We start from the raw sequence: 27432 nt of genomic DNA, 5'->3' as shown, positions 1-27432 counted from the left end.
AATCATCTTGCTGTGGGATGACCAAAACTTGTTAGGAGTGGATCAAAAGAAGGGGGGAGGGGATGGCCGGGCAATACAATTTATTATAAAATTTAAAAAAAAGACAAAAAATCACGAGCACCATTAACGAGTCTGTAACTGCATTTCTAAAAAAATATTTTGCCACAAAAGAATATTTCTAGTAGCTATAAACTTTTTATATTATTATTCTAAAATCTAGGGCGGACATAATCAGTGTATTTGTCCAGGAGTTTGCTCATCACTGGTCTAGCTCACTACGCATTTTGGGGCATCCACCATGATTTAGCAGTAAGATCTCGACTTTTTTGACTGACGGATTCCAGATTGAAGACGCAATTCGATAAAAATATGATCTGTAATGTGCACATTGACAACATGGGTCGAACATCCTCTAGCTAGTGTGGTGCGGAAATGTGGTGGAGAGTGTCAGCTCAAGTATCGTTTTCAGCATCAGACGGCAATCCAAAATTATTAAATCCATCTCAAAGCAGTCCTGTTTTCTTTCAAAACAATGAACGTTAATACAACTAAAGTGCGCCTTTTCAAAACTCCAAAGGTAGTTTTTACAGACCCAGGGAGATCTGAAACGTGCAGATCATTAAAATCTCGAGATCCAATTTTTCGTTGGTTTTAGTACTTTCTCACGGCATAATTCGGATACGAAAATGCAAGAAGATTACAAAATACTTTTAACATAAGCTGTCTAATTAAAAGATTTTATTCATGGCCCATGTATTAATTACATGAATTTAGAACAGGAAATTACAAAATATAATTCGTAACCCGAAGTAGGATCACATACAATAACAAGTTCTTAACCTTTCTTTGCATGATGATGGAAATTTCCATCAAAACATTTAGTGAACAAAACATTGTACTCAAAACAGGTGTACTGTAAATTTCCTGTTGCTGGCAACTTTTTTCACGATTATTGTGTAGTAATAAGGAACGTAGCTGTCAAAAAAATATATATATATCAAATGTCACAATCATTATAGCGGGTTTGAACCGCCGCCGTTTGTTGTGGCTGGAAGAAACGTGCAATTTCTTAAATATTTTTTTTATACCTAATCTGATTTCTTTTCTGCTAATAAAAGCGATAATGAGTAGAAATATTTAGAAGACACGGACATTGGAGATTTTGTACCGAGCTTAACATGTAAATTTATATGATGATGAATATTTCCATCATCATATACACTTTTAATTATTTTGTATTATATATTTATACTGGGATTTTTTAAAACTTTTTTTTAATCTAGAGCACGAATAATATCACCCTCATTTATTTCACACACAAAAAAATGAAAGGTTAAAATATCAGTCGATATAATTGAAAGTCATTAATTTTTAAAAATTAGTTTAAAAAATTAAAATAAGAAATTTAATGAAATTCATTTGCATTGGTAATCCTTAGTTCGTTTCCTTGTCTTACATTCTTTCGGTTTAATAATACTTGGCGGCAGGTGGGGGGGTCATAAGTTTAAGGACACCTCATTAGAATATTTCGGCAAAATACAAAAGAAAAAACGGCAGCGCAAAACGAACCATTCATTGACAAAGTCAACGACTTTTATTTACCTAAATTCAATAAAATATCAAAATTTATGGCATATGGCCATCAGATAGCAGAGTGCTTGTTTAAACAAGCCGCTCCGTCTGATCTACGCAATGATCAGAGCAGATTCCTCCACGTCTGTTCCACATGAGACGTCTACTCACCTACGTAGTCCGGCGTCCCGACGATCTCCCTGACCTCTATGCCTTGCGTGATGAGCCTAGAGATGCCGAAATCGCACAGCTTCACTTGGCCCTGGGGGAACGGCTTCGTCAGCAGTAGGTTCTGAGGCTGGAAGCAGAAGAAATCACGATTACCCACACACAGTAACGCCAAAGACTTTTTTCGGTTTACCTGTTCACTACAAGTTACTTGAACATCCCACTTTTATTATACGAGGCGTATTCGGAAAGTAAATACCGTTTCGGGGGGGGGGGGGGGGCTGGTTTTCAAGTCAAACTTTTCAAACTTTTTTTCAAGTCAATTTTATTTTTACACGAAAGAGCATACCTTAAACTATTTTTCTACATAATTTCCGCCAATGTTCAGACACTTGTCGTAGCGGGTTGCCAGATTTTCTATATCTTCTCCATAGAAACTTCCCGCCACCCTATCGGAAACACACCTTGTGATAACCTAAGCAGTCTGCAACAATTTCGTCAAAATAGTACGTAAAATTTGCGGAAATTCGTCTGAAAGCGTAGCCATTGTGTAATGTCTATTCTCATTGACTTTTTCATCAATTTTCCTTACCACATCGTCGTGGACAACAGAAGGCCGACCACTCCGTGCCCCATCGTGGACATTTGTTCGACCTTCATTAAACATTCTAGCCCGCTTTCTCACCATTCCATCACTCCTCGTGTCTTCACCGTCAACATCTTTAACTTGACGATAGATTACAGCTGGTTTCCTATTCCTTGCGTTCAAAAATCGAATTACAGCGCGAATCTCACAGTCGGCGGGATCAATAAATGTCTTAAAACCTTTGAAATGTGCACAGCAAACTGCAAACACAACGTAGAGCAACTAAAATGGTGTCAATTAAGAGCCAGTGAATAAGAAAAACGAATGCGCATGCACAGAATGCCGACCGCAGCGTGGCGGCGGCAGTACAATGAAGCGGCCCTTATTTTCCAAATATGCCTCATATAACTGAATCGATGTATTAAACTTGTCGCGTGAAACCATGAATAATTCCCATTCAAAATTTCCCGGCGAAATTATCAGTGATGGGCATAATTCTAAACTAAATGTAAATAATATAATTATTGTATATTAGATATTAACTCATTTCAGATGAAAACCAGCGGAAGTAGTTCCCTTGAAATTTCCTTGCATACTTTCTAATAAAGGTCTTAGCCCTCCTCCCTCCAGCATAAAATTTTTTACTTATTACAAGCTTGTAAACGCCACGAGTTATTTTTATTTTCAGAGTCCTGCACAAGAGCGTTTTATGAATCATAATATCAAGAAGAAAACAGCATGCATTTTGGGCACTTCTTTCTCGACGAATTAAAACCAAAATTTAAGATGCGATTACAATTTTAGGAACAAAAACTCATAAACCACATTCCTATTAAAAAGTCCTTGTGTTCGCGTTTACAAGCATGCGACATTTCAGGCTGCACCAATGAAGGACAACCAACGCGTAGACGATAAGATTCGATACGGATCTACACTTTAGATGATGAAACCGTATGCCAAATTCTATTCATTCAGCCGTTTGCATTTTGTAGTTTAGTATATTCCCTTACATTCCGCCAGAAAAATTTGACAGAAATCGACGAATTTGGTGTAAAGACCGTATTCCATATTTCATCTGAGTTATCACATTCATTGACAGACAGACTTTCAAAAATGCATTCACAACGGTCTGAAATGTGCAGATTCGTCAAAATCTGAAGCTTGAATTTCTTGAAAATTATTATCTTTCTGTTCGTTTGCTAGAAAGCAGAAACAAGCATAACTGTAAATCTAGAATAAATTAGGAAACTATTATTTATGAGGGAAATAGAATTTAAATGGAATTACGCTGTACGTGCCTTTTACTATGAGGACTTATTTAACTCTTTTGATTAGTTATTTTTGAAAAAAAATCCAGACATTTCAAGCGTGTAGCTCATCGTAGCTATCTAAGGCCAAAACAGGAATAATTTTGAGAGATTTTAATCCACCAGATTGATGACAGAGTTAGTAAATTCTCAGTCAGTTGCAGCTCTAGGTCTTTTTCTAGAGCTGGGCACAGCGGAATCATGTGCTGGCATTTGTAGGAACTCGTTACGAATCTGGGGTAATTCTTTGAAAAACTTAATTGATGTTCTTTAATAAATTCCAAAACAGGTTCAATTTGGAGGTCATCATGGTAAAGTATGGATGTAAATTTGGAGGTAAAGTATTTTCCTTCTGACGTACCGGGGCACATTAACAATATTCATCAACTTGCAACTTCCTAATGTTTTGGACAGAAGTGGTCCCCTAAATTTGGGAGCCACACATCAACACTGGTCTTAAATCTAACAGCAGTCAAAATATGGGAAGAACATGAGTAAACAACTGCTTATAGATAGTTATGACCTTTTATGAGAGCATGTGTCATGCCGGTTTCTTCAAAATATATCACTACACTTTGTCTACGAAACAAATTTTAGTCATTAATTGGCCAAGACTTTATGTAATTCATTTGCTATAATAATTTTTAAATTCAGGATTTATAAACCATTGTAAAAATGTAAAAGATATTTCTTAATGTAAATAAAAGTTTGAAAAAAAGTAAATATTTTTTTTAAATGAAAAACGGACGGCATGTTAAAGAACAGCGGATATTATTAAATGGGAGCTCAGTTGGATGAAAAGTGTTTTCCTTTCCATCATATCTGGAGGAACACCTTCGGCTCATAAAACACGAATGGATCAGGCATCGGCGGCACGTGAGCAGTTTCAAAAAAATAACACACATTCCCAAACATACTGTTGGATCAGCTGAAGCGAAAGGAATACTTTCGTTTTAATGGCTTCGTAAAAACAGATCGATGCGCTACTTCTGCCGAAGACGCTCATAAAAATGTGCATGCGGAGAGCTCGGGTATGCATCTACCTGTCCGATTCCTACAAAGGTTTGTTTCCTTGCTTCAGCTGAGCCAACAGTGTTTTTAGATGAATGAATTGAAAAGCGAAAGCGGGCAAATGAATAAAATTGCGCTTTTAAGTTCGATGCATCGTGCATTTATGGACTGGGGCAGCAAGACAAAACAGCAAAAGTCACCAGTAACTGTTCTTTTCACAGATCTGACATCCACCCGGGAGAGACAAAAGAGTCCGCCGGAAATAAACAGAAGAGGAAATGGAAAGTGGTTGTTCCTTTGTTCGAAATGAGGTTCGATGAAGGAAGTCGGCTTTTATTTTTCTCTCCTCTTCCGTCAAGTCGAGAGGAATTAAAAAGCAGTTCCGACATGTCGAATGGGAAAACGATGAGGTTTAAAATTCAGAAATATGACATAAATGACAATCATGTCAGATTATCAAGAGTATTCCAGAGTGGATGTTTTGAGATCACGATAAAATTTTACTGTGAATTGGAAATCATAACCTTGTCGCTGTAGAAACAATAGAATTACAAAAGTATCTAAAGCACTGAAAGTAAAGAAACACACCAAAATATGAAAATAGCTCTAAAGTTGAAGTAACTCAAATCCGAAAACTTTTGTGCAATGACAATAAACTCAAATTTCATTACTTAAAAATACACATTTCGTGTAAAATAGCCACAGATGAATTTTTGAAATGACAAAGTTTTAACTAAATTAGTATTCGTTAATAAATTAACCTCTGTCTACTTTAGCATAACCTATCAAAACCCTAGCCTTGTCCAATAACGTTAGGACAAGAGCGAAATGCATTAACTGATGAAAATTATGTCTATGAAAATAAAATTGACGCCAAACCTAAACCGTTTTTCTTAAATGCAATATGAACTCACCTTGATATCCAAGTGTGCTATGTTGTGTTCATGCAGGAAGGATACTCCCACGAGGATCTGTTTCAAAAGGTGCGTCGTCTCTTTCTCTGATAGAGCCTCTTCGTCGTCCAGAACTCGCTGCAGCTCGCCCCCTTCGACCCTGAAACATGAAATAATCTCATTAGACTTATGGGTAAAAATAAGAGGAATGAAAGAAGAGAAATACTGGCGATGTAATCGGAGTGAATATGATATTATATATATATATATATATATATATATATATATATATATATATATATATATATATATATATATATATATATATATATATATATATATACACACACACACACACACACACACACCACACACACACACAGGGTATCCGTGAATGCATGGACCAAATCTTAAAGGTAGGTAAAATACATATAAAAAAGTATTTTTTGTCTAGCAAAATGGTGTCGGAAATGAAAAGTGCTGGTGGAACAAGTAAGTGTAAATAAGTGCGAGCAAGGTGGAAAAATGTAGTGTCTACCAGACTTCCAATGATTGATAAAAACTTCACTGCAAAACTTTCAATCGCCGCTGCAATTGTTCAAGGAACACCTGCCATTTTCAACGGAGTATATGCTAATTACTGGCTAGACGCTACAAGGACTGTATCGATGCTGGTGGTGGCATATTTGTGCACTTACTGAAATATTATTTAAGTAAAGAGGTTTCTCTTCATTTCCTCAGCAATTCTTGTTTTTTCCACCGAAACTTTTTCATTTTCGACTCCACAATGGTATACAAAAAATGCTTCTTTATACGTATTTTACATACCCTTAAAATTTGGCCCTAATATTCAGGGATACCCTGCATATAAGAGGTATATAGTGCAAAGGCACTACACAGAATTAAAGATTCTTGTAGATTACATGATCCATTACGATAAACCTTTCGGTATTTGAAATAGTTTTTTTCCAGATGAATATGTCAATTTAATTTTTTGGATTAAAAATAATTAAACTCATGGGACCCAACAATACATAATTTCTCTTACATGCCTGAAAATACGAATGACCAGCGAAGTCATGACACATATGACAACATTATCGCTATTTCGCACGTTTAAGTAGAGTTCCGATCCACCATGAATTATTTAACGATGCACTGCATAAAAAGATGCAATCACTGCACTTCCTGCAAGTCTGATTTTCGTCATGTTTAACCGCAGCAATTCGCACACACTCTGCAATAACTAGCGTGGAAGCAAAATAAAGGCTTCAGAATCAATTTTATTGAGAGTATAGCTCAAAAAAAAGTATTAACGTGCAATGATCTCGTGAAAAATCTTGCCCATCCATCCTTGATAGTTTCGGAAAGAAATTAATTCTTACAAATTTGAATAACAGTTAAAACAGTTTGTAATAATGCTTTTACTTATATTTCTACCAGTGATTTTTTTTTTTTTTTTTGTATTAATAGAATGTATTTTTCCTTATTTTGATTTCAACAGTTGAGATTTTTCGATTTAGCGAATTCTTCAGTTTAGTTTGTTTCTTTTTTTAATTTTCGAATAAGTTATTATGGTTTAAACTTTTTTGTTACAATAATTCTGCTATTCCGAATAATTATAATTGTAGCACCTATTCACTGGCTTTCCAAGTAGCTTTAAAACGCAAGATTATGACAATTTTTTTTACCATAAGAATAAATGCAAAAAGCCTATTCGCTGAATGGTTCAGCATTACGTACATTAAAATAATCGTGATTTGTTCGACAAAACATTTCCAACCTACAATTGCTACATTGTGGAATCAAGAGAAAACAAAGACATTTCTCTTTCGCGTTCTCCTAAAAATGGCAATTCGCCACTAGGATAAATGTTTGACGAATCAGGATTGAAGTCACCAGAGGTTACTACGATTCTTTAATCTTTTCCAATTCTTTTATTCACTCATTTAATCGATGATCGTTTTGGGGAGTGGCTTCTTCTGTAGTAAAGATCGCATGACCTAAAGGCCACGGTTAAGAAAGAACACGAGTTCCTTTTGAAGATTCGATTTAGTCTTCTCGGGTTTACAATTAAGATCTACAAAGAAAGCCTAGCAAAACAAGTGGTTCCAGTGCTAGGATATTCAACAAAAGAAGTTAAAGACTAAGAAATTTTATGAAATTTACTCAAAAATGCCTTCACTAATTACAGGCGAGTTAATGACACTTCATGATATATGCGATTATAATAGGTTCCGCCTGACATAACAAAGATTTTTTTTCCCTAGAAGATATACATAAAGAATTTTTAAGAGCCAATTAACATGTTATCTGCCACTAGCTGTTTTGTTTACTCGTAGTTATGGAAAATTAATTGCCAATGTCTGCAACTAATAATAAAAGGCTTAAGTTTCCCATAACAAAATATATGGCGAGTTGTCCCACATAAGGCTTTTGCTATTTTGAAAGAATATAAAAAGCTTTTTTTTTTCCCCTCATCAATTATCACTTAATATAATAATTAAATTAAGATAGTATTTTCAAATTTTTACTTAACAATTCGAAAAGATGAATTATGAATAATTATAAAAGAAAATTGAAAAAAATACGTAGATTAATTTTATTTTTAGCATTTTATAGAAAAATATATACCAAATATTTTGAATTGCTTTTTCTTCATTATTTCATGCTGTCATATTCAAATACTAAAAGTGCAAGTATGTTAAATCAAATATTCTGAAATAATAATTTCTTAAAACTTCTATTCTTGTTTCAGTTAGAGGAAGTCTTTCAAATAATGCTTTAAAAAAAGAAAACGTTGCATTTTTGAGACAGAAAAATCAGATTTGGTAATACTGAGTCAATCATACGATTGGAGTTAAAACATTCTTGTTTTAAAACAACCAATTCAAAAGCAAGAAATTTACTATTATCCATAGGTCCCTGAAAGAATTGATATTATATACAGCTCTCTTCAAAGCTTTTACAGTAAAATATAATTACATTATCGGCTAAAAAATATTGAAATAGAAAAAAATCAGAAATTTTTTTAAAGACCTTCAGAGAAAAATACAGCACACTTCCGAGTATCCGGACTTGTTTTCTTTTATCATAATTACATGAGGAAGGCAAGGCGTTGCATTAGCAACATTGTAAAGATATTGGAAGCGGGCGACTGCTTTCCTGCATTTAAGTTAGACATTATAGAATTTATATTAAAATGTGATCAGCTCATATCCTTTAATGAATTCTTAAAACATGCGTTGCAGTATATAAGCATATATAAACTAACAGTGCAGAGCCTTCTATTTTGACTCGATACATTACCGGCAACTGCTATGATTTCGGGCCGTGGCTGTGTTCACATTGAGATAAGTGGAGGAATTAGTACTCGGTAAGAAGCGACAAAATACGTATTATAAAGAGTTGAGGTTTGGTATAAAAACTTCATCTTTTGGCATTGGTGGGCAAAGAAATGAGTTCACAGTACTCCGGCCTATCCGGCTTTTTTGCTATCCGGTCTGCCTTCCGCCACAATAGGCCGGATACTCGGGAGTCTACTGTAGATAGGCAATGATTTGGCTTGTTAAATATGCACCCAAGTTTTGTAATGTAATATATTATATATATGATATTTTAAACTCTAATTTCAATTTAATTAATTTCCAAGATTTTATCTTAATTTAGCCCATAGTAACTTCATTCTAAAATATTCTCTTATTTCGTGATCCAATTCCACTGTCTCTATTTAATTAATTCAGGAGAAGCTGTGTAAAATTGCTGAATCGGCTAAAAGCCTAACTTTCCCACACTCCGCGTGAAGGGCTAGAAAAATGTCCAATAAACACATTCTTTTTTAAAAAGATCCCTGTGTTTCCCCTGCCTTGTCGACGCGTGTAGCAAAAATCCCTATCGAAATCTTAATAATATATTAGCACTGTGGAGAAATATTTTCCCTATCCATATCTCAGGTTATATAAGACCAGGGATAGAATGCTCAAGAGCTTTTTCCTCGTTTTCTTTCTATGTCGTTCTGTGTTGCTCGTCGCTCCTGCTTGTACATAATGCGTGCTTCTCCAAGATGAAATAAAATGACGTCACGAAATCGAAAGTCTCTTCACTATCTTCGAAACTGCATTCTTCTTTACATAAAATAATGCTTACATATTATATATATATAAGAAATGACTCACAATTCGAGAACCAGGTAGATCTCTGTGGGTGACTCGTACACTTCGTGCAGCTGCACTATGTTGGGATGGTGTAAGCTCATCTCCAGAACGTGGATCTCATGAACGATCTCGTGGCGGACGTCAACTGCCCGGCGTCTTTTGCGCATCATTTTTGCAGCATATTCAGCACCTGTGGCACGGTGGCGGCAGTGCTTCACCGAAGCGAACTTTCCCCTGAAAAGAAGAGCACCAGTTATAGCAAAATGAGCATAATAGCATTCTCTGAGACACAGTATCGTACTTTCAGTAATAGTATCAGTGCTTCGATTTCATCTATTTATAACCACTCGAAACATCAATCAAGTATTTTTGAAACAACACTTCCAACACATATAATAGTCATGCGGTATTACAGAACTTAATTTAAGGTATCCGACTAGGTTCGGATACCTTATTTAACTATACCTTATTTCGGATAATTTTTAACAAATGATACATACACATTTTTTATTGTACCAAATAGTTAAAACAGACTTCAAATGTCACTAATGTAAGGGAAAAAAATATACTCACAACCTTTAATTTTTCAGGGGAAAAAAAAAACTTTATTCAATAAAAATTTAGCAAAATAAAATTTACCGTACGTAAAATTACACATGCAAATTTATGTACGGTTTGTTACGTAAAATGTAACAAACCGCAAGGTGAAAATTATTTTAATAAATAAAAATTTTATGAGAATTTGAATTGCCATAATCAAAATTTATCTATATTTTGAACTTAAAGTGTCTGCAAAAACATGTCTAAATGAAGCTACCTTAAAATCCATGGTCTATCACACCCTCAAAAGTATTGGATACCAAATTTCACGAAATTTTATGGAATTGATTTTCCTCAGGAAGTGCATTTATATGTTGTACTTGTAAATGAGTTCATCCAAATAATCCAAACAAATGAAGTTTTCATGTTTTTTGAACAGAAAATGTAAAAAACTACGCCTCAATATGTAGAGAGCTAATTTAAACATATCAAATATTATTTTGGTGAATTTTATGGTAAAAATAAAATAAATCACTTATTTTCGGTTAAAAGTACCACAGTTTCCGATTTCTTTTCTATTTGTTGAGTATCATTGAAACTGCTACATCCATAATTTTATCTTACATATATTAAAAACAAAGTCTTTTTTAGAGTCTACAAAGTTTGGACTTTATTTTCAAATCATTTTAAAAAAAATCACATTTTTTTTGGTAAAAGCATTTTTTCAACTTAGTCGAATATCTAAACAGCTTCTAATTATACTCGAAGATAACTAACGGCAACATCACACAAAAGGTTACGTATGCGGCATATCATTACGAACAATTGAGTAGTTCAGAATGAGACCGTAATTTACAAACTTAACAGAATATAGATTTTACCATTACCAAAAGTCGATATTCCATGTAAAGAGATTTATATTATATATATATATATATATATATATATATATATATATATATATATATATAGGGGATTTTCCTCGGAAACCCCGTGTTGTTCTCGCATCATGGATGTCAATATCTAAATATTGATTCACTAGAAATGAAAGCTTCCCATAGTAAAACAATCGCTCTTATTTTTCTCTACACTGTTAGTTAGAAATGCTTCTGATTATGGTGATGCTTTTTTTTTCAAATGCAAATCTAAAGTAATAATAATAAAATGTTTTTTTGTTAGCGTAACTTCAAAATGATTCAATTAAAAAAAAGCCTAGAACTTAGAGTATATTTAGTTTAAAAATAAAGTCCTTCTTTGTTAAAAAAAAAAAAAAAAAAAAAAAAAAAAAAAAAAAGAGTAGAATTATTATCAATAAGACATACCAAAGCATAAGAGAACTAATATATAATAAAAAAAATTGGAATCATAAAATAATGACGTAAATCTTTATGAATGAAATAGTTTTCAAATAAGATCCACGCCCTTTTCAAAATTATTTCTTAAAGAGGTGTGGCACCAGAACTTGATTTAAGCACAAATATTAATTCGAGCTTTGTTTTCAAACTATCGAAAAAGGAAAGATAATGACGAAACTTAAAGAAGTATCAGAAAGATATTCGACAATGGGAGTTATCTCAATACAGAAGTGTTTACACGTTTTCACTTCGTCGATTTTCAGATCTCTTGTTGGCGAAAAGTAGTTGGCGATTTCCAGAGGTGAAGGCGAAAAGTGTATGTAACCTCTGGTTAAGTATACACATAGGCGCATGGTACATCTACGGGCAAACAAATGCTAATCGCTGCTCAGAAAAGGTCATATACCTCGCCAGCACCGTTTGGCGTTTAGGAGGTGCTGCGAAAGATGGGAATTACGAACCACGATGAAAATCCCTATTTTTACAGCACTACCAGCCGATCATGGCCATCTTTGAGGCGTTAACCCTTTTCGGCGTGCTAACGTAAAAGTGAGGAGAATGATACAGCAGACACCGGATGTGCATATTTATAAAGTTTTTTTTTTTTTTTTTTTTTTGAACAGTGAAGGAATACTATAATCAGGTACCAGGAAGCAAACAAAGTTGCTGTTAGAGGAATTTATTTTAAGTAATTCTTCATGCGATAAGAGAATAGCTTGAAACTTATTATGCTACTTTAATTTATGATTAAATGAAGAAGGTGTCTATTCTGAAATGATTAGATTCTGATAGGATGTGTTAACAGAATGCTTTGTAAGGACACGCATTTTTGAAACAAATCCATCAGAGGCAATGATGTAGGAACATTTTCATTTAATAAAGCAAAAATCTTTCGATTCTGAAGCGCAATTCATTTTAAAACATCAATAAAGCCAGTCCTTAGAATCAATAGATTTTCTTAGAAGGATAGGTCTCAAATGTATCTTGTTGAATTAAAATTAATAATAAAAATTTATTTATGCACAAGATGAGATGACACTAAAAGAATAAATAAAATTAAGTATTCTAACTATGCGGAACATCCATCGACCCAGAATGATGTATACGAAAAGGTTGAAGGGCATCGCAAGATAAGAAGGTAGAGACATTCAGTTCGTTCATTAAATTAACTAGGTCTCAAGTTATCAGAAACAGGCAGGGTGAAAACGCCTCTTTATCTTAAATGTTTAGTTCCCAGAAATATTTCGAACAACACTCGATTCATAAGAGTCTTAGTAAAATTTCGCATGTTATTATAGTGCAAAATTATTATTGCGAAATTCCCGAAATCTTCTGGCATTGAAGCTCTCAGAAACAAATTTGGAACACTATTCATCAGTTATATTCAGTTTAAAACAAGGAATGTTTTTGAAAAGTTAACAATATTCAGAAATCTGATACAAGTGTCACTTCTGCTATAAGTTAATACAAGACTTGATTTAAAATGAATACCACGGCTCAGATGCCGATTCTAGTCTTTTCTTTTGAAGTCATTATATGATGCCGCCAATTTGCATAATCGGCGATTCGATTTCGAGGCTTATTAGTGACATAAAATTTATAAACTGACACACAATATCTAAATTGCATGGAAAAAAAATCCAACCAAAAAGCACTACAGAGCAGAATATTTTTACATAAACTTAAAATTCGAAAAATTAATTCATTCTGATTTTTCGCTATGTATTTTTTTTTTCTATTTTTAATCAATTTTAAAAATATTTTAAGCTCATTTTACAAAAATATATATCATTGTTGCTGATTTTTAATCTGGCTTTTATAACTATTGTTGATGATCGATCAAGATATGAATATTCAGCTTATTTTTCCATGTTGAGACAATTTTTTTACTAGGTATGTTTACAGTAAAAATTTTGTCGTTTAATGTATATACAACAGATCTTCAGAATTAATCAATAGTGGAAAAAAAAAAGTTTCTTCCAAGTGTATTCATTTTTAAACACTGCTATTTCCTGTGATATAACAGGATGCGCAAAGTATTACAGAAAATATCAGAAATGCAAAGCACAATGGACAGAACTATTTAAGATTTCTGAAATAGCAGGAGTTACATGATTATCAATTTCTTTGGGGGGGGGGGGGTCAAAATAGATGATCATGTTAAAACGTAGATATTTTTGCGAAAACATCAAATTTTTTTACTTAATATTAATGCTTGAACAGTTTTCTTTATAAAACCTTTTAATTTTTGTTTCTAAGTTAATTTTTTAGGAAGTTACATTGCTTTTGATATTTGTATTTACATCGTTAAATGCTATTTTCTCAAATTTTTATCTTTCTTTACAAAAAACCTCATAAATTAAAATCATGCATATTTTGTATATCAATTTCGAAATATGTTCTGCAGTTCCTGAACTAGACAATAAGTAATCTATTTATTTAGAAATATTTTATACTGTTTTAATGTTTCACAGTAGAGGGGGGGGGGACCCCTGAAAATTTCATGTTATTTATCAGTCGAACGCCACTATTTAAAGAGTAGATAGAAACACAGCTTACCTTTAGTTCAAGAACAAATAGGTAAGTTAATATAATGTATTTCTTAAGCTATCAACAAAATTTTAAGCAAATCAATTGATAAACCTCTAAACTAAAAGATTTTTTCTTTATGCCTGATTTTAGGCAAAGAATCTTTTTCTTTTCTTTTTTTTCCCTCTCTCTCTCTCACTCCAAATTTTAAACAACTTTTGTGATGTAACTGGTATATTTTGATTCCATAGATGTGTTTTCAATTTATTTTAAACAAAAATTCCAAAATATAAATGTTTTAGAGCATTTTTCAAAAATATCATTTCGAAATTAGTTACATACTTTAAAACCAAATTACTTAAAATATTTAATTGGGATTTTTAGTAATAAAAAATCCCGACAAATCAAACAGTCAGCAAAGGGGTACAGTCCTAAATAAACAAAGAAGCCAGTAGAAACATCTATGTACATGCTTCCTATCTCTGTCACATCTTCCCGCTCTAGTACAAATTTCAAAAGCGTTAATGATGAAGTAATATTACCCAATGATAACATCAAAACCAACAAAATCAAGACTTACGGTTTGATAACTAAATAAAGAAAGAAAGGTAAAATAATAATAATAATAATAATAAATGGGTCGAAATGCAGTTTCATTTTCAGGTGCAATGTGAATGACCTTGTGTTCATCATACGGGTTCAAAAATTATGCCTTAACAGATATTACAATGCACTCGGAATTTGTTTTGTGATACAGTCCATTTCCCGCCGACTTTTCATTCCCCCCCCCCAAAAAAAAAAGAAAATCGGTATATTGGAGAAGGCAATATATGAAAAGCTAGTTACGTCACTGGGGTCTTTGTCAAAAAAGCATTGACCTTGAGGCCCCATCTGGAAACAATTAAAAAGCGAGAGAACGCCTTTCAATTAGTGCATGGGGCATTTCCTCACAGTCGGGAAATGAGTGGTTGGTAAATAAACGAGGGAGAAAAAAATCCGTTTGCACATTTATCTCTACCTTCGTTACCTTCGGCGAGTTCATTAGAGTGCTCCGCCAGTCAAACAAAACACTGAGGTTAAAAATAAAATTTAAAAAAATTTGAGAAAAGGGCCCGAATGTTACAGATAAACAATAGGTAAAAATGGATTGCTCTTTGAACTGAACAAGAATAGAATAAGAAAAAAGCTCTCATTCCCTTTAATGAATCGGCACAGAATCCTCTGATTTAAAAGCAAACAACGGGCAACGTCGTGATGTTTCGGAGTTCCGCGATGTGACCAAGTGGTCACGAGCCACTCCACATCATAATTTGGAATAGTTATTATAATTTGTAAGTTTAGAGAAAGATTTATGGGGGAAATAGAACTTTAATGGAATTACACTGATTTTTACTATAAGAACGATTTAACTATTTTAATTAGTTATTTTCGAAAAAATCGAGAAATTTCACGCATGTAGCTCATCGTAGCTATCTAAGGTCAAAACAGAAATAAATGAGAGATTTTAATCCACCAAATTTAAGAAGCAAGCCCTGGCCTCGGAATACATGCCTGAACACCAATGACACCGGACAAAACGCTCAAAATAAACGGATTCATAAATGTTGGTTAAAGAACACAATAATCGAGCTCTTCGATTCGTTATCGATTAGGCAGACGATTAGATAATTCATTTTTTGCTACTATTTACGCTTTCAATGGAATGAGAAAATGGAATGAGAAAAATGTATTATCATCGACAGATAACATTTATTTTAGTGCCAATCTAATGTATGTCAATAATCGACTTCTAAAAGTATTATTAACAATATGAGGGCAAGCTGTTATTATTTTTAAAATTTTATTTTATCCATATTAACTCTTTTCAGTCAGATTTAATACCGAAAAATTGTGCATGAAATTTGCATGACCATTTCATTTTTATTTAAGAAAACTTAGTTTATTTCATAATCATGTACATATTGTTAATTAAAATTATATTATTGATACGGATATAATTGTAATTCGTAAATTCATATTCAACACTTTTTCAAAAACCTCTAATGATTTCGGATTACTAACTAGTTGTCGCATTTACGCCAGACACTTCCCTATTTTTTTTTTCAGGCACATTATCTATTTTCTTCAAAATCCATTCTACTGATGACGTGTCTATGACACCAAAGCATTCACTAAAATCACTTATTAGTCGCACAACATGTTTTACGACTTCCTGGTAATATTTCACTATGATTAGTTTCATTATCAGTATCGGGTAAATGTATGCTTATTTCTTCTGATTTTTCTGAATCCCTCCAATCACCTTGATCTTCATAGTGTGCACTACTCTTATTCGTTACTGTGTTTATTTCACAGCCTGTTGGTTTTTTTTAGTAAGACGGACGTTCAATAAGAATGAAGTCCACTGACTAACAACGATTTGGCCGCAAATTGTACCGAGACAATCTAAGGGCAAACAATGCGTGATGGTGATCTATGATATCAGCATAAGTAATAGAAGTGCTTCGGGATTCAGTACACTAGAAATTTTAAGCGGAATTTATTATCACATCAACGGTAACTTGAGTCGCATGGCGAGTATAGCTCGGCATTGTGTTATATGGCATGAAAAACCAATGACGAGCTATACTCGTCATTTTACTGGAAGGGGTTAAATATATTTTAAATTCTAAGAGACATTGTGAGTCTCGGAAATGAACCAGTACTGATGCAAGGTATTTTTAAAAAATAAAGATCAAAATTTTTGAGACACATACATAACTAAAAACAACTAGCATTCAAACTTTGGCAATGGTATCAAATTTAAGTCTTTAAGGTGTTTGTTATTAATTATATTAGCATACTAACAAAATATATCACAAACAATTTTTTTTTTTTCTTTTTGGCATTATGACTGTTTAGGGAAATTTAATATTCCTAAGTGGACGGAAGAATGCTAAACCCGGTAGTGTGTTTTTAGTGAAATCTGATTAACATAGAAGAATCATTATACTAAGAAAATGAGACATTGTTCTTAGAAGAATAGGATTTGAAAACACTGTATATTGACAAAGATACATTCAGCGATATATTTTTGGCAAACCACCCTCGAAACGGAAGAACAATGCACAGGCTATTTCATACTCAACCGCTTTCGTTGCTTACAATAGAAGCTCTTATAAATATTAATGGCGAGAAATTGTCTTGGCTATAATACCATGAAACTAAAGCGAGAAATCTAAATGAATTTTAACTTGCAAATAGGGAGCCTACTTTCGCCTTCCCTGCTAAGCTGTCATTTCATCATGAACAAAAATTCGGCAAATAGTTCTGGAAGCATAAACATCCTAGATGATTAAGAAATGCATGCACAAAAACACAGAGGAACTGCGAATGATTAAGAAAAAAATCGGGCAAAGGAAGAAAAATTGTATAGCTTGGAGAATAGGATTAGAACAGGAACACCCATTCAAAAAAAATTCTGTTTCCTGGATTGGGAAACGACGAAGACTTCGAAACAATGGGACTTTTTTGGCCAAATTGTCATTTCTACAGACCGGAGAAACCAGAACACACAAGAGATAAGCACTTTACCGTGGGCGGGCGAAACAAAAACTTCAGGTATGAGCAAATCCTCTCCGCTCAATTGTCTGTAATCTCGCCAAGCATTTTATAAGTAACAATGAGAAAGAATTATTAGAAGAGATATTGTACTCTGAATGTTCCACCTTGCGATTTTTTTTTTCCATTCAGTTTGAGGTTTTTTGTCCTTTAAATTGGCATACTCAATACTTTATTATCACAAATTTGTCGATACAAATATTATTTATTTCGTTAGAAGTGACACATCATTTTATGTCACTTCATTTTTCATATTTGACCTGATAGCATACAACTTTATTACTATTTGATTTCAAAAAGAATTTTCGTAAAAGTTTATGAGAATGTTAAGCAATATGAGATGAAAGATAAAAACTTTTAATCATCATCTTTATTTGTATACAAGTCTCATAACTTATAATTTAAACTTTTATGCCATGAAGCAGAAAAAACTCAATGGTCAGTCATATTGTTGTTATTCTCTTAAATCTAGAAAAATTGAAAGTAGTAACATAACTAAAGATTTTCAATCAGACACAGCTCGTTATGTTCACGGAGGAGTTCTTAATGCAATTAAATGAAAACAATAAAGGCCAACCATACAAGCGGCATTCAATTAGCACATGAAAATTCATAAAAACTAATCTGACACTAGGCGGGAATCAAAATTTAAAAAACAGTGGACCATTAATATAGAATATAAAATAGGAGAAGAATTTCAAATGAAACTCTTGAGTTTGTTATTGTATGTCTATTTGGTTTTTATTTCTTCCTTTATTCGCAAGAGTACAAAATACAAATAATGACATACATTTAAAAACCGATACATTTGAGGCATGAAACATAGAGTGAAAAGTTGATCCACTATGCCAATGCGCGACTAGGAAATAATGCGTCTAAATAAAATTTATATTTGTTATGATCATGTTTTTCTGATTCCTTTCTTTTTCTCACAGAAATTCAAGCAATTTGCAAATCAAGCGCACGGATATCTAGGTGCATTTCATGCCACAGCCAATGACTGTTAATAGCCATTCACTCTCTGTACCAGTGCGCAACTGATCTGTTGACCGGATGTCAATGAAATCATCCACAAAGCACTTTCCGAGTCGATGGCGCAAAAAGATCTTTCCACCCGACTGATCGCGACAACAGAGAAAGTGTGACACGATCCTAATCACAAAAAACAGGTTGCTGAAAGATTCAAAGCGAGATATCTCTAGAGAAAAAAGAATTAATTGATTTCGATAACGACAAAACGATAGCATCTAAAAAGAAAGCTTTATTCCCAACTTTCTTTTGCATTAAACAAATATTTTTTTTAATTAAATTTAATCGCTCATGGCAGCAAAAGAGACTTCTCCCCTGTCGTAGCCGTTACTTCCATGCTATTTCAACAAGATTTTGATATTAAAATGTCGTAACCTCTACGTTTCACAGAAATTAAATATACATCAGACTACCGAGAATGGTTTGGTGGTTAGCACTTCAAATGAAATACATCATTATAATTGGAATGTTCAAAATACAAATAGAATTTAAAGGATACATATTAGCTATAATATTTTTATTTATTTATTTTTTTTGGTTCCACATAAATAGTATTCGTATGCATTCCACTGGTTAGCTAATACAATCAATTGCTTCCATCGTGAAGCGTCACGTTCAGTGAAGAGTAGCCCCTTCTCTTAAAATACACTTAATTACTGAGTTTTTTTTTTAAAAAAAAATCGAATATATTTGTAATTTGACCAGATGTTTATAGTAAGTCACCAGTTAAAAATACTCCATCAACGAAAGTCTGTCCAATCTAAATAAAACCGTTATACCTTGGCTGGATGTGTAAGTCAGATCACCTCCTCTCTTTTCGGCTGTTAGAATTGTTCACATCTCTATAATCAACTACATAGGATGGGAACAAAAGAGTGAGCCAAAATTCACTATCCGTAGTTATAATTTAAATATGAGAGTATATAGGATTGCAAGATAGCGAAACAAACAAGGCGTACCATTTTCACATATAGTATATTTTGGAATTGTCCCATAGGTAAGTCAATTCTTGCCATATGTTTGTGATCGTGTTTTGCCTTGATAAAACCCAGTAAGGTGCAAGTTGTCTCTTCCTCTTCAGAACATTTTTCTGGTATCATCCACGAAAACTACATTGCATCTGCACGGTAGAAATTAAAAAAAGAAAAGAAGAAAAAAATTTAATAAGATAACACTATTTTGCTCTTTCAACTGCATTGCATGTTACCTTTTTCTAGTAAACATAGAAAAGATAAACAAGTACGAACTACATCTCACTACGGTGTGAACTTGAAATCCTTGGGCTATTACGATACAATATCACTGACCAAATATTTCGCAAAATGTTATGAAATTATCCTACTAATCTGTGCTAGCCCTGCATTTTTATTTACTGATAAAAGAAGTAAACGAGTATTTACATCTTAGAAATTTATTCTCCTTCAAAATAGATAAGAATGTAAAAAACTTTATGTTAACTTAGATATAATAAAACATGCATTTCATGTTTTTAAATATATTATCCCGCAATATAAGATTTAAAGCAAAAAACAGAACTGATAAAGATTCAGATCAAATATTTCGACAGACATTTTGAAAAGACAGTCTGCAATCAAATGATCTTCAAATGGAGGCAATCTCGTTGATAAATCATGTCTGTGAAGGTTATTAGATTAGAATCGGAAATATGAGCACCTAGTGCAGGGGTGGGCATTAAGTCGATCACGATCGACGAGTGGACCGCCATTACTAAGACCTAAGAAGCGCATACCAAAAAAAAAAAAAAAAAAAAAGCGTGTTTATGGAACATTGACGAAAAATTTCAAAAATATTTCAGGCGAGTTGTTTAAAAATGGAGATGCATTAAACAAAGAGAAATATTACGAAGAAATAAAAAACTTGACTCCGAATTCGAGGGACGTTTTTAAGAACTTACTAGATTGGAGTCAATTGTTACATTTATGTGTTACCTATTTGACAATGTTGATGTGGAAGAAATAACTGAAAATATAAATCATAAACTCTCTCTATCTGTTGAGGAAATCGAAGTTTTTCTCTTTCAAAATGGTACCATTTTAAAAGCACGCAGTTCAGAACCTAAGAATAACTTTTAGAATCGAATGAACGAAGTAAATTATCTTAATTAAAAGAAAAAAGTAGCATATCATAAAACGTCTTTCTTTGTCTGTATCTACCTGTGTGAATCTGCATTTTCAACGATGAGTGTAATTAAGACAACACATCGTTCCCGTCTCACAAGTGACCACTTAGAATCCAGAGCATGATTAGCAGTCAGTAATTATATACCGAGATATTCAGGATTGGCGGACAGTATGCAAACTAAGATTTCTACTGACTATAACAACGAGGACTAACTTTACATGAAAAATATTTATTTTTTAATGTATTTTGAATTGTTTGATATTAAATACATCATTTGACATTATTATATTTGTGGTTATTATTATTATGTTTGCATCTTGCATTTATTGTCATGTTTGTAGTTATGTAGGCAAGTACATATTTCGTATTTATTATTATTAAGTTATTATACATATTGTAGACCTTTTTTTAGCTCGTCATACCTACGCTAATGGGTGGAATGCAACACCTTGAAAAAATTAAAAGTAACTCGTATCTTGAAAAAAATCTTCCCGACCCTTATCTAGTGTAATAATATAAAGTGTTAAATTTAATATAGAATAAACTGTTTTTTATGACATGCATCATGATAGCAAAATACATTCTAAACCGTAACAAAAAAGAGCATTCACAAGTTATGAAGTAAATAAGGTCGTCTATTTCGTGCGAGAATGTGTCTGTTTGCCATTATGCTAGCAGATATGAAATGAGAACTCAACACTTTAAGTGGCGCCAAGGTTTATGACTTAACAACTCTAAACAAACCAATTCCAGCTCATTTAATTATCACATAAATAATCACATTCTCAACAAGTTCTGCATCTAATAAGATAAAAAAAAAATGAAATAAAAAAAATGATTGACACCCTAATTTGAGATCGAAAGAAAGATGCAAGCCCTTGCAAAAGTTTTCTTTTCAAATAGAGTTTATGGAATTTTCATCCTTTTCACAGCAGATGACGTTTCAACCCCCCTCCCCCCATCTATATCTTAGATTCGAATACTACTATGTATATCGTCCACTCGCAGCATTTCTTGGCAGTGCTTCTTCCACACAGCTCTGAGACGAGAAAGTGATTAGCGAGGGAAGTCGCGAAGAAACGCAAACCTCTGCTCATAAGACACTTGAAATAGAAGTTCGCACCCAAAGAAAAAGCGTCTCTATTTCGAGGATTCAAAACAAATAAATCAAGGCAGTGGCGCCAAAGGGGTGAGGACGACAAAATCACAGCCCCTAGAGTGGATATTTTAGGAGGGCAGACCCAACAAGACGCTTACAAGTCACATTTTTTAAAGGATTTTAAAGTAAACAACACTAGGGTGACAATACAATGGTTCATACATTTTCAGGTATAACATTTCAAACACTAAAGTTGACATTCATTCTCAAAATCCAAATGAACATCTTTAAAATATAACATGCAACGGAATACACATAAAAGTATAAAAGTATGTTCAAATAATGCCTGTAAAAAAGTTCAAAATAATCAGACAAAAAAATATATAATAAATTTCTTTTTTAAATTTAATTAGTTTTAAAAAGAGTCATTATTTATCTATACATTCATCACGCATAACACACATAAAAAAACGAAAAGTTGGAACTATCCAAAAATAAAATAAAAGTTATAATAAAAAAAAAGTTATACCAGTGTTATCTATACTTATAATAAAGCTCAATGTGTGTGTGTGTGTGTGTGTGTGTGTTGGCGCTCTACAGGCCAGACCGTTTGACATACAGCTACCAGATTTGGTACAAGTATACCTTGGAGGTTGGGAATGTGCACCTGGGGTTCCTTTTTTCGAATTTTTAATTAGAATCTTAATTATTAATTAAAAACTAACTTTCCCGCCAAAAAAATCTTCCATTTTCCCCACCGCCAACTTTTCCGCCAAAAAAATGTTCCATTTTCTCCACCGCCAAACGAGAAAGGCTTCAGGTTTTTTTCTCCCAACAGGAATGAGGCTAGGGTTAAAATTTTTCGGCGGATTATTTCAATCGGTTCTGTTTATTTTCTTAATGTTTGATGCATTTAAAATTAAACATTGTTAATGAATCAATCTTTCAGATTCATTCTGAAGTACTTTTGAATTAAAATAAAACAGAATAAAGGAAATTAAAAATTTCTAATCCGCATAGCGTTACCCCAACTGGCGTAGAAAAAATCACGTATTTGCGTTACGTAACCGGCGAAGAAATTTCACGCATGCGCATTCTGTTCTGACTGTTGCCATGACAACGTTATCAATGGATGATTTAAATTATTTTTGGGTTAGTTGCATGCTTTTGTAAGTAAATTGTATTTATGTTAGTTATATATTTTTTAATATGCTTATAGTTTTAAGTACATCGTTTTTTAACTAGTTTTTTTAAAACCTGTTTTCAACCGTTTATTTTAAACGATTCGTTTTATTTTCTTAGTGTTTGATGCATTTAAATTTAAACATTGTTAATTAATCGATCTGCTCATAATGAATCTAAGAAAATTTTGTTGACCAACTCTTGAGATATTACATAAATTAAAAAAGATATTCTTTAGTGCCCATAAAGTTTAAACGCTGAGTGACTCTATTTTCAGTAATCAGATTATAAAAAAATGCTTTGTTTCAGTAAAAAATATTATTATATTAATTGAAGATAAATTCTTTCCACTTTAATTTAAAGCATAAATTCTACCGTTTTCAACCGTTTATTTTAAACGATTCGTTTTATTTTCTTAGTGTTTGATGCATTTAAATTTAAACATTGTTAATGAATCGATCTGCTCATAATGAATCTAAGAAAATTTTGTTGACCAACTCTTGAGATATTACATAAATTAAAAAAGATATTCTTTAGTGCCCATAAAGTTTAAACGCTGAGTGACTCTATTTTCAGTAATCAGATTATAAAAAAATGCTTTGTTTCAGTAAAAAATATTATTATATTAATTGAAGATAAATTCTTTCCACTTTAATTTAAAGCATAAATTCTACGGGTGCTAACAGAAAATGAGAGATACATATTACGTTATGACTGAAGGCCTTTATAATATTATGAATGAATTATATGATAATCAAAATTTGAAGTATTAAAATATTTTGATGAAGAAGCTATTAAAGTAGGAATTGCATAAAATATTTAATTATTAAAATTTTAACGAACATTAAGATTGGCGAACCGGCTGGTCGCCAAAGGCGGCTAGTGTTAAATAAATAAAGCTGTAAAAAATAAAAGTTGCCAATTTTATGTACGAATTAATCTCACTCATACGTGAAAACTGCTGCTGCATGTATAAAAAAAATAAATGTGCGGAGGGGGGATCATAATCTATTATTACTTTTCCTGTTTATTTTCCTCCATGAAATGTTCCATTACAAGTACAGTCATTCATATAATTAAAGTTAACGGCATTTCTACGTGCGCACGGAAAGGTCTCCATCTTCCCTTACTTCCTCACGTTTTTCTCTCGTTTACATTAAGTAATGAATCAAAAACTCACGTTATATTTCCGATACAAAGGCGTAGATCAGACATGAAAGCTTCGAGAAAGGGAGGAGTTTGGCTCTTTACAGAGCTTCCGTACTTTCGGAACACTTTTTAAAAGATCCTCATACATAAAATACCCATTAAAATTTACTAGGTGTCCACAATAATAACAAGAAAATTTTTGCGAAATGCATATAGAACAAAGCCTACCCCTTTTCCTCACTAGCCCTTTTCTTTTTAAAAATAATCTCGTTAGGAAGACGCTTTCTTTGAATGACAGAAGCGGAAGGAAATGTAAATGTTGACTTTCCAATTCGAAGGACGGCCAAAAAACAGAGCGGAAATCTTCCTTGTTCTAATACAAAGATTTCTCTGATAGAGTACACTACATTACTAATCCTATACGATAAAAGGAGGGTCTTTCGTTCTCTCAAATATATTATATATATATATATATATATATATATATATATATATATATATATATATATATATATATATATATATATATATATATATAAATAAACATCGCAGTATTAATTCATTATATCAAATTCATTATATGGATAGTTTGAAAAAGTACACTTCACCACAAATCTTTAAATATTTATTCTCTCCAGCTGACTCAATTTTGAACATCCATTAAGGTTATTGCAAATAGTTATACTTTTATCTGCTGTTACTGCGAGACAAAACGAGGGCTATAAAAAAGAATATTTATTCTGGACGCTTCAGAGCAACGGAATATGAAAGAAGTACAGCACACTACCGAGTATCCGGTTCGAGACTATCCGGGTTCCGTACTATCCGGTCTAGTTTTTTTTTTTTTTTATCATAATTAAATGAGGAAGGCAAGGCATTGCATTGGCAACATTATTTATGTTTCCTACGTATATTTCATTATACGTATTAAGTTAGGCATTACAGAATTTATGTTAAGATGTGAACAGTTTATATCCTTTCACTTGCTTTGTCTTTAATAAATTCCTGAAACGTGCAATGCAATAGATAAACATATATAAACTACCAGTACAAAGCCTTCTATTTTAACCCGGCACGTTACCGGCAACTGCTATGATTCTACGGGCCGTGGCCGCGTTCACATTATATGTGGCTTGAGATAAATAGAGGGTTTAGTATTCAATTAGAAGTAATAAAATACGTATTCTAACAATGTGTTTTAGTATAAAAACTTGGTCTTCTGGTAAGGGTGAGCAAAGAAATGAGTTCATAGAACTCCAGCCACAATCTAGCTTTTTTGTTATCCGGCCTGCCTTTCAGCCACATTAGGCCGGATACTTGAGAATGTACTGTATAATATATTTTATTCCTGAAAATGATGTGTGAGGGTAAGGAAGAATAGTATACTGTCCACATTTTTTCCGCTATACTTATTTATCGTTAACAGAAAACATTATACTCTCTACGTCATCTGTTTTAATAGTACAGAATAAGGACATAGGTATATGCAATGGTATTCCGTTCAGTCAATGACAATTCACAGAAAGAAGGTACGAGCGGCCATGCCATCGGCAAAGGATGCATTGATGTTCCTACGCAGAACAAGAAAATAAACAACTTTCATTTTAATTGCAGAATTTGACTGCTCGAACTATCGACTTTATCATTTGAAGTTTAATTCTGTCGAAATTTATAAATTATCGCTAAAATATTAAAAAGGATTAGGATATTATTTAGAATTATAATTGCATGCAATGACAGATCGAATGTTTTTCAATCAATATAGTTTAAAATGTGCACACACCATTGAAATTTAGCAACTACATAATGCAATGTAAAAATTTTGAATATCTTCCCCATGAACATAAGACGAATACGCAGTCAGGAACTGACCCCAGTTACAAGCGAAATGTGCATTTGTACATAGATACATTTAAGATGAAGGTCGATGATTTAAATTCTTCATTTAAGATGAAGGTTGATTCAATAGAATGAATATTCTTTAAAAGAACCCGAGAACAAGATTTGAAAGTAAAAAGATGCTCATCAGCAACAACTTGGGAAACATTTCATCCTTTTGATGTGCGCAACGTCCGCAGAAAAAAACAGAAGAGATGGTTTCTTCAAAAACTAGGTTTCATTAGACGAGTACATCCGCAAATGCGAGCTCATGCTTGCTAGTTCCCTTAATTGCAGCATCAGGGTCCATAAAAATTTAAAAGTTGTTAGATAAGACGCTACAAAGGCGCTGACCCTGGCAGCCCTCGTAATCGCTGCGATTATGGTCCCAATTTCAAACTCATTCGACCTTTCTTCAAGGTCGTTTCGCTCCACAAGATTCCACATCCTGTGCAAATTTCCAGTGAACGGACGAAGAAGCATCGGCAGGAACAATCCATTTCATACAGGTTGTGCCGGAAATATTTAATGAACGTTCAGAAAAAGACTAGAGACATTGGTTTGGGGAAGGTGAAAATTTTAAAATGTATAATATTATTTAAAAGCCGTTTACTTTGAGCATACATAGTACATGAAACAGATGTCGAAGTTTATAACCACAGGTGAATTAAAAAAATTCAGAATTGCTGAAATCTAACTCTTTTCTAAACCAAAAACTATTTAAATACTTATAATGTTTCCCTGGTTCAATTCCTCGCAAGACAACGAAATGAATTTGATTAACAACCAAAATTAATAACCGCGACCTCACTAAATATCTGTCAATATTGTTTGAATAAAAAATGATATGTTTTAAACCTAAAATATATATATGCAATTCTATGTCCTCAGTTGAATACTAAAGGTTAATTCTCAAGTCAGAAAGAACATAACATTTCCATCATTAAAAGATATTTTTCCTTATGACCATATAACAAACCGCAGTTCTTCATCTCATAAATGTTTGAGATTTAATTTAAAAGGATACCTTGCAATTTGTCACAAATGGAAATTTTTTATGTCAATCTTAATTACTACAATTATTTTGTATATATAACAACGTATAACTATAACAAAAGGGACACAAATATTATTTGAGGAAGGAAAAAATTGAGGTCACTATGTCTTCGATGACCAACGACGAAGTAATTAAGCACAGAATGAGATGAACGAAAAGGAAGAATGAACCGAGCCGAATC

General features: G+C 32.9%; 1 protein-coding gene across 1 annotated transcript in view; it reads right to left on the bottom strand.

Moving 5' to 3' along the window:
- LOC129983724 (serine/threonine-protein kinase 17A-like) overlaps nt 1-27432 on the bottom strand; it is an 88916-nt gene that overhangs the window by 11356 nt on the left and 50128 nt on the right. The window contains exons 3-5 of the mRNA XM_056093323.1: nt 9713-9925; nt 5559-5697; nt 1744-1870 (exon numbers count right to left, since the gene is read on the bottom strand). Of these exons, the coding sequence (XP_055949298.1) occupies nt 1744-1870; nt 5559-5697; nt 9713-9925 (479 nt within the window). The remainder of the gene's footprint in view (nt 1-1743; nt 1871-5558; nt 5698-9712; nt 9926-27432) is intronic.

This window comes from Argiope bruennichi, chromosome 9, assembly GCF_947563725.1.
Source record: "Argiope bruennichi chromosome 9, qqArgBrue1.1, whole genome shotgun sequence".
Taxonomy (NCBI): domain Eukaryota; kingdom Metazoa; phylum Arthropoda; class Arachnida; order Araneae; family Araneidae; genus Argiope; species Argiope bruennichi.
Note: the sequence above shows the minus strand (reverse complement) of the source record. Positions and strands in the feature narration are given on the sequence as shown.